This window comes from Borostomias antarcticus (genome assembly GCF_949987555.1).
Source record: "Borostomias antarcticus genome assembly, chromosome: 10".
Classification (NCBI taxonomy): Eukaryota; Metazoa; Chordata; class Actinopteri; order Stomiiformes; family Stomiidae; genus Borostomias; species Borostomias antarcticus.
The window spans coordinates 25,486,059-25,495,145 of NC_140243.1; the positions used below are offsets into that span (position 1 = coordinate 25,486,059).

Consider the following 9,087-nt stretch of genomic DNA (forward strand, 5'->3'; position numbering starts at 1 on the left):
TGTAAAATCAGTTGGTGGAGTTCTATCTAATACCCTTCCCACCAGGAGTACCCTTCCCACCAAGAATTTGACACGTTTCTCATTCCCTCGATGGCAATGTTCATTGAATGCTATTACATGAAGGGCAATCCTCAGTGTTTTGCCTAGGAAGGTTAGTGTAGTCCAGAAAATGTGATTAATTTTGTCTGGTTTTTATTGTGCATTACCATGCGATCTCCTTACATGTGTATCTACTAATTGAAGAGACAACCTGTGAGAAAATATACTTGCCTATTAAATTTGATCTAGAAAGTCTCGGTAATCGGTAATAAGTTGCCTATAACTTAACTAATATTTAAGTTGTACATGTTAATTTATTGAAATGCTTAATCTTATTACTTTACTGTCATTTTCCCTTAAGCATTGTGGACAAAGTCTATCATAATCCTTGTACTTAATTTATTCAGTTTTCTGCTGAGACTTTTTTATTTTTAGTTCATATAATTGTTACAGATTTTGTCCCCCCCCCCTCTCTCTCTTATATCTTTCTAAAGAAAGAAGAAAGTGTGCATTATTGCAAATATTAATGTCTGAGGTCTTCTGGTTTGCAAAGTCTGTCTGCAGTGAAAATATCCATGTATATAGCCTGACCCTCTCAGGAATGCATGATCTATAGGTTGATCAGACATGCAACTTACTGCCAGACACCCCTCTGTTGCAGTAGCCCTGTTTCAGCTGCACTCTCCTCCCTGCGTTGTGTGCGTCACCTTTGAAAATCAGTGACCGAATGGGTAGTCATCTGCATCACCACTACATTCTTCATTTGTGAACCACTGCTGTAAAAGGGTGTTTAAAAAATGGTCTTGGCGATGATGATGTAAATATAGTGTCTGGTCATGTAAACACCCTTTACCTACTTGTTAGAATGTTCTAGAATTTGTATTTTTGTATAGAATTTCTAATGTAGACTTTAGGGGTTGGAGGGGCTTCAGAGAACACCCCTTTCTCTTTTGTTTGTGTTATCCTTTAGAAGATTTTGAGAACGCTTTGATTTGGCTAGTGATATATCTTATTGGCCTCTGTACAGTCAACATAGTATTTTCAGAGTATAATAATATAAGTAACATTATTGTTTCACAAGGGACGCAATGCAATGAGGACAAAATAGGAGCGAGGACATTATGCCCTATATTAGGTGTAGAGCTACATGGCCTTAACCACAGGGTCATCTGGCTCGCTGTGGTATGCCCGGCTCCTTGCCTTGTCAGTCTGCCTATCACCATGAACCTGTCCTTCTGGTCCCTCCTTTTTCAAAGCCTTTTAGATGCAGTCCATACAAGGATATGGATGACTTGGCAATTTGCTGTGATTTTTTTTTTTGTGCCAAGAATCCTGCCTAGAATCACATTAGATTTCACCCTTCGGTGTATGTAATGGATACAGTATATGCATCACTGCAGCAAAACGCCAGTCTGAAAGGGTTCATTACTTGATTAGTCATACTGCATTGCAGTCAATGTGATACTGCATTTTGCAAATCGTCACCGTATACTCATGAAATCCCACCGATATTTTAATTGCTGTTCTGCAAGACACATTTTGTATCAGTGTCCTTGTTTGGTTCATGTTTGATTATTTTGCTGTTGTACATGGAAAGAGGGACTGAGACCCACCCAGGGCTTCATAAACACAGAGGTGAGGGTATTCTGTAGGAACTGAGAAGAAAGATGACATGGGAATAACTTGCCACTTACCCTTTTCCTGTCTGAAATGCACCAGATATCAAAGATGAATATCAATGCATACAAAAAAAAATGATGGGCCTATTCACTGTACTGTAAGACGCTTTGGAAATAAGCGTTTACTAATTGGCATTTTATTAGTATTAATAAACAGAATGTTTTTCTTTTCTTATTGCTGGCACTTAGACTTCGGTTTGGTCCACTACTAGAGTATGAAGTGTTGTAATGATCAAACTTGAGATTATCTTTTTCCACTTGAAGTATTGCCCCCTATACATTTTGGACAGTGTAGCCTGAACTATTGTAAATACTGCCTTGACCCATCAGCCAATTCCACGCATACCTTTGAGGAAAAGTACTATGCAATTATTTTGACTGCAGCATTCCCAAAAGTGAAATGTAATAAACCTTCTGACCAATCACTTTTCACATCAGTCAATTGATTTTTCCTCCTCGTTCAGTATGCAGGGTTGCCATCAACTATGAAGATTAACTAATATTGTCCTTTGCAAATTTACTCAAAGAAAATATTGGACTATCCAACCTTTGACCACTGTCCGTCTTGATTAGGCTACTCTAACCATGGTTCTTGCTGTAAGGGTCTAGTCTATGACACGTGATGGATCATGTTAAAGAGTCGGGTGGGGAACTGGGGCATTGCTGAATATTGGTGTTTTAATCCAGTGCTTTCCCACACATTTTGAATCAATCAGGAGTTGTGCTTTTTGCTGTTGTTTTCTGCCTTCCTGTGTGTTACCTGGTTATACACTTACTGGATTTACTTGGTAAAAAAAGAACATGTGAAATCATTATGATTCTGTTCTAAGAATTATTTGGGTCAAATGTACGCTGCAGTTTTTACGTTATGGGTAAAAATGATATGTCATAGTTGTACTTATAAGTTTTTACTTATACTATATGTGCTGATTTTACTCAAGTCATCTCATTTTGTGTCTCTAATGGCAATACAAATATTGATCCTATTTGTTGACCCAGTTTAATTATTTAGATCAAGACGTTAGAAATCAAACCCAAGTTCTGCCTTTCTGGGGTAGGCCTACATTTCATTCAAACAACTTGTTTTGCTGGCAAGGCACTGTTAAAGCTGCAGTATGTAATATTCCATCCGCCAATGTATGTTGTCAGTTACTCTGTCAATCTGTCAGTTAATCTCTAGGTTTGTGGGTTTGGGTACCCATCAGGCCATAGAAGAATGCCGTGTTGCTGATTGGATCTCCGCATAATGTGCAGACTTTGAACCAGGCGTCTACAAAACACTTTCAATCACTCAATTTATCATGGCAATATTTAAAATCAGACACACTGCAGCTTTAACACCTTGTGTATGGGAACACTGGTCTTTTTTCCAGCCAGGGTCAATGCTTAGAATGGCAAATGTATTTGTGCAAAACATGGTGACATTTATTTGGAAGTTGGGTGTTTTTCAGATGTGCCACTTTGGAAAGAGCCATGGTGGCAAAATGATGCGTTTTGGAACTCTGTAAATAGTTCGACAACCGATCCAGGTTGAGCATGTTCTCAATGGGTAACAGAAGGGGGAACTAATGCTTCCAAAAGAATGTGTTTAACACCCAAAGATTGAGGAATTGTATAGATATTTTTTAAAGAATGTATAATGTGAAAATGGTTTGCTTATGCTTGTTTTGTATAAAGTAATATTGTATTATGATATAAAGTAATAACTTTTTGAATTGAGAGCAATATAATACTAATAAAATCTTACCAGACTTGTCAATTTGTTTTACCAGACTTGTCAATTTGTTTTACCTTTCCCAAACCAAGAGACATTCACATTCACAAATGTTTATTTTCCAGCATGCATATCGTTTACATTTAACCACCCATCACTGCAGTAGTTCTTATTCATTCACTTGAGCAGGAAACGGGTCATCGCTGAGACTCTTGCCCTGATGGAGAGCAAGAAACTACATGGGTTTTGTGGTTTCCCAATAGTTTGAGTTGAGTTTTAAACGTGGCATGTTCATACCTCTAAGAGACCTTGCAGTTCCTCCAAGTCCCTCAGGACAGTGTCGCATAGTTCTATCTTATCGTTCAGAGAACTCAGTCTGTCATCAAGGTCCTCCATGAGCTGAGTTAGCCAGAACATACAGGGGAACATACATTAGCTTTCAGTCCACAAGGACTGAATAAGGGTTGAGTCACTGTCTGCTGGAAGTGGAAAACTGTTCAAATTAATACCATGGGTGCAATAACTCCCTAAAAAGAGTTCTCTATTTATTTGGACTGTATCAGGATATATCAAAGGCAGTATTTTAGAGGGAAACCAAGCAAGATTTGATCACAAAGCTGACCTGAGTGTTAGGAGATTCTTTTCCATCATTAGGGGGTGCACATTCCGGTGTCTCTCTGTCTACAATATGAAGGAAGTCATGATACACGATGAATTCACACATTCCAAATGAACAAACAGGCCTTATAGTTACACAGAACCATAAAGTGTGATGAGTTGACTACCTTGACTTGATGCCATGATTCTTCTCAGAATGCCAACCTGTCACGCTAGTTGAATACATCCATGGTCACATGACTTGATAGGAACACAGGTGATGTCACTTCATAATCAGTGGCAGGCAGCCAGGCAATCAAGTTGAGAGCCAAGCTTGAGTATGAATGCATGAAGCTTCGAGTCGTGGCGAAAAGTCTGCACTGTCCCTTTAAGAAACGACTCGCGTCATACTTTGGAGGCGTTACCCGGAAGGCTGTCAATGTTATTTCATCAGGCAGCACCATGCAGACACCACGAGCAATCTGAGACATATTGTACATGCAGACTACTTATACATTTATTTTGGCCTCCATCCGATCAAGAAGCGCTTATTCTTTTGCTGCGGTAACTCAACAAGGAAGAGCAATGTGCAAAGAACTTAAGACTAAAGTGCTGCGTTTGTTACCGCAGAGCGTCAATGGACCAGGTAAACATTACATTACATTACAGTCATTTAGCAGACGCTTTTATCCAAAGCGACTAACAATAATTGCATTTAACGTAGGAAGAGCCAATGTACTACTACTTGCCAGAACTCACAAGTGCATCTTCTTTCTAAAACAAGTGACTAAGAGCATAATCTAGTGCTGAAGGCAAAGTGCAAGAACAGTGCAATATAATATAATAAGTGCTTAGGTGGATGTAACCTAAGCACTTATGTAACGCCAGTTACATTCACTGTTTGCTACCGGTAGATTCACAGTTCAACATTATACAAGTTTGAGAGATTTCCATCATCATATAGGTAACCATTAATCGGGAAATAAGGATATAGACAGATGTGATTTCCAGCTGCACATGTTGTTGTGTAGACTCAGCGTCTTGTGTTTAACCTTTAAGACTTGTTTGCTATCCTAGGGGTCCTGTTTTACGAAAGTCATACTATTTTTTATTGGAGGGAGCTCGTCCTTGATTTCACATTTTAAAATGTGTTCCGTGTTTTCACATCGTGTCAAAGTTGACTAAATGCATTTCTCTACTTTTGAACTGTAGATGGTGCTGAAATCCTGGATTCAACTGTCAGAGCCCTGAAGGAGAGGCAGGTGGTGGCCGTGCCCACCGACACCATCTACGGCCTGGCGTGTCTGGCTCAGAGCTCTGAGGCCATCCGGCGGGTCTATGACATCAAGGGACGAAATGGTCAAAAACCGTTGGCTATCTGCGTGGGAGAAATACAGGACATCTACAAGTATGCCCAATCTAATTTAATGTGTTTTGACAGTATTGCCACGAAGCCATAGCCTGGCAATCCAGGCTGCTGCCCTCACATTTCAATTCAAGTGAAACATAATGTGTGCTGTGAGATCAGGTTGGTCTGGCTAATCAGGCCGAGCCGTTCTCACATGCCTGAAAATACAGCTGAAGCAGCTCTGACAGTATTGTGCCTCTCGCCTCTCATGACAGGTACTGTAAGGTGTCGGTCAAGGAGGAGCTGCTGGGGGACCTGCTGCCCGGCCCGGTGACGCTGGTGCTGGAGAGGGCAGAGGTGTTGAACACTGACCTCAATCCCTTCACTCCTGTAAGCGTCCCCCCCCTCCCCCCTTCACTCCTGTAAGAGTCCCCCCCCTCCCCCCTTCACTCCTGTATGAGTCCCCCCACTCCCCCCATACCTGTAAGAGTCCCCCCCTCCCCCCTTCACTCTTGTAAGAGTCCCCCCCCTCCCCCCATACCTGTAAGAGTCCCCCCCTCCCCCCTTCACTCTTGTAAGTGTCCCCCCCTTCACTCCTGTAAGAGTCCCCCCCCTCCCCCCTTCACTCCTGTAAGAGTCCCCCCCTCCCCCCTTCACTCCTGTACGAGTCCCCCCCTCCCCCCTTCACTCCTGTAAGAGTCCCCCCCTCCCCCCTTCACTCCTGTAAGAGTCCCCCCCCTCCTCCCTTCACTCCTGTAAGAGTCCCCCCCCTCCCCCCTTCACTCCTGTAAGAGTCCCCCCCCTCCCCCCTTCACTCCTGTAAGAGTCCCCCCCCTCCCCCCTTCACTCCTGTAAGGGTCCCCCCCCCTCCCCCCTTCACTCCTGTAAGTGTCCCCCCCCTCCCCCCTTCACTCCTGTAAGAGTCCCCCCCCTCCCCCCTTCACTCCTGTAAGAGTCCCCCCCTCCCCCCTTCACTCCTGTAAGAGTCCCCCCCCTCCCCCCTTCACACCTGTAAGAGTCCCCCCCCTCCCCCCTTCACTCCTGTAAGAGTCCCCCCCCTCCCCCCTTCACTCCTGTAAGAGTCCCCCCCCCTCCCCCCTTCACTCCTGTAAGAGTCCCCCTCCTCCCCCCTTCACTCCTGTAAGAGTCCCCCTCCTCCCCCCTTCACTCCTGTAAGAGTCCCCCCCCCCTCCCCCCTTCACTCCTGTAAGAGTCCCCCCCTCCCCCCATACCTGTAAGAGTCCCCCCCCCCTCCCCCCTTCACTCCTGTACGAGTCCCCCCCTCCCCCCTTCACTCCTGTAAGAGTCCCCCTCCTCCCCCCTTCACTCCTGTAAGAGTCCCCCCCCTCCCCCCTTCACTCCTGTAAGAGTCCCCCCCCTCCCCCCTTCACTCCTGTAAGAGTCCCCCTCCTCCCCCCTTCACTCCTGTAAGAGTCCCCCCCACCCCCCTTCACTCCTGTAAGAGTCCCCCCCACCCCCCTTCACTCCTGTAAGGGTCCCCCCCCTCCCCCCATACCTGTAACCTCCATAACTCACCATACACAAGACAGGCGCTTCCCATTTCAGATCGTCCGCTCAAACAGATGGTGAGGGTTTTCACATGGCTGTGTGTTCTTGTTTTGGCTCCATCTAGTTAGTGGGCGTTCGCATCCCAGACCATGCGTTCATGAGGCGCCTGTGCCAGATGTGCGGAGAACCGCTGGCTCTGACCAGCGCCAACATCAGCACACACTCCAGCACTGTGGCCGTGCATGTAAGTAAACATCCCAATGTGTGTTAAACCGATTTTAATCCAAGGAGGTGGGGTGGGATCACCAAAAATCTGCACGAAATTCACCTCACTAGCAAGGTGCTGGGGGGGGGGGGGGGGGGGGGGGTGAGTATCTTGGGATGGTTATGAGAGACTACTAGGCTACAACATCAACTGGATTGTTAATGCATCTCTTTGTTCCGAATGTTCAGAATGTACATGTATCCATTTAGAATAAATGTTTGTGGTCATGAAGGGTTTTATATTCCTGCAGGAGTTTCAGGACTTGTGGCCTCGGTTAGCAGTGGTGGTGGACGGTGGCCCAATAGGAGACCAGAGTCGGTTGGGGTCAACAGTAGTCGACCTATCAGTGTTGGGCAAATACCGTATCATTAGACCTGGCTGGTGAGTCTGCTCTGATTACATTACATTAGTCATTTAGCTGTCGCCATCATATCCAAAGCGACTTACAATAATTGCACTTAACGTAGGAAAAGCCAATGTACTACTACTTGCCAGAACTCACAAGTGCATTTCCTTTCTAAGAGCATAATCTAGTGCTGAATAAAAAGTGCAAGAATAGTAAACAAAAAATACAATATGTGCTTAAGAGGGAGGATCGTGGTAGTACTTCTTCAAGAGGTGAGTTTTGAGCCTGCGGCGAAAGATGGGCAGCGACTCTGCTTTTCCTGACATCAGTGGGCAGTTCATTCCTCCACTGCGGGGCCAGGACAGAGTAGAGCCGTGACTGTGTCAATCGACCGCTGGAGGTAGGAGGGAGCTGTTCCTTTCATTGCCCTGCAGGCTAGTACCAGAGTTTTAAGCTGGATGCAAGCTGCTACATGGAGCCAGTGTAGAGAACGGAGAAGGGAAGTTGTGTGGGAGAACTTGGGGTGGTTGAACACCAGGCGAGCAGCAGCTTTCTGAACGAGAGGGATATGTGATGAGCTCCTTTGTGAAGGCTACTGTTTGGCTGTGCTATAGCAGTTACAATAATTGTTATAATTTGGTGTCGGAAGCGACACCAGAGCATTTAAAAAAAATATAAAAAAACTTGGCATGGCCACACCTGGTTTCGTTCAAGCGTCCGAGCGTGCTTAGATCCAGCCAGCAACGCGGGGTATTCTATGGCCTTATGGGTACCCAAACCCACAAACCGTGAGATTAGAGCTGACTGAATTTACCCTGGCAGACGGAACTCTCACTCAGTGTTAGTTAGTAGCTAGCTTATAGCTGACACTTAGTGCAGAAGTTACATACTGCAGCTTTAAACAAAGTTAAAACCTTAGTTGCCGAGTTTCTGATTCAACTGCAAATATGTAGTTCACGTGTGACACCACTCCGGTTGTCTTTCAGCGCCTTCTCTGCCACGGTGGATTTGCTGGAGCGTAAATACGGACTGTCGGAAGACTCTGGAAGTCAGTCAGGAACACAAGCTGAGGAGAACGGTGAGCTGAGATGAATCAGTTGATCTGGTTTGAGGACTTGTCTGACCGTCTCATCTGCCAAACTGGTGGGACTGATGTGAAAACGGAGCGATATTTCTTCTGGGTTATCATTTGTTCTGGGTTATCATTTGTTCTGGGTTATCATTTATTGCCCCAAGATTAAATCTTTTCTCCCAGCAAAAGCCCCAACTCTCTGGTGTGTTAACATGATGAGATTTGGCTCAGTGACATCTCTAGGGTTAGGGTTGGTTGTTGGTTGTTTTTATATTTTCTGTAGGCCCTGCTTGATTCAGTTTAAGCAAAGCTACTATTTAATATTGTGTCCTTTTTGTTTGGGGGTTAACTGAATTGTACATACATGTACTGTAATGTTCATAGTTATAATTCTCTGGATGCAATTGTATTTATTATTATAGATCTGGCATTCTATTCAGTTATATTTAACATCGGTCACAGTGGTTTATACAATGGACCAAATATTAGTATGTCTCTAAAGATGGCTTCCAGTGGGT

At 44.5% G+C, this 9,087-nt stretch overlaps 1 protein-coding gene across 1 annotated transcript; it reads left to right on the forward strand.

Annotated features, from left to right (window-relative positions):
* The first annotated feature begins 4,543 nt into the window (after nt 1-4,543).
* Nucleotides 4,544-8,899, forward strand: yrdc (yrdC N(6)-threonylcarbamoyltransferase domain containing). Its single transcript, XM_084444150.1, has 6 exons — nt 4,544-4,675; nt 5,242-5,437; nt 5,653-5,767; nt 7,011-7,130; nt 7,402-7,532; nt 8,484-8,899. The coding sequence occupies exons 1-6, from the start codon at nt 4,615-4,617 to the stop codon at nt 8,587-8,589; spliced, it is 729 nt and encodes a 242-aa protein (XP_084300276.1). The 5' UTR covers nt 4,544-4,614; the 3' UTR covers nt 8,590-8,899.
* Nucleotides 8,900-9,087: the final 188 nt, after the last annotated feature.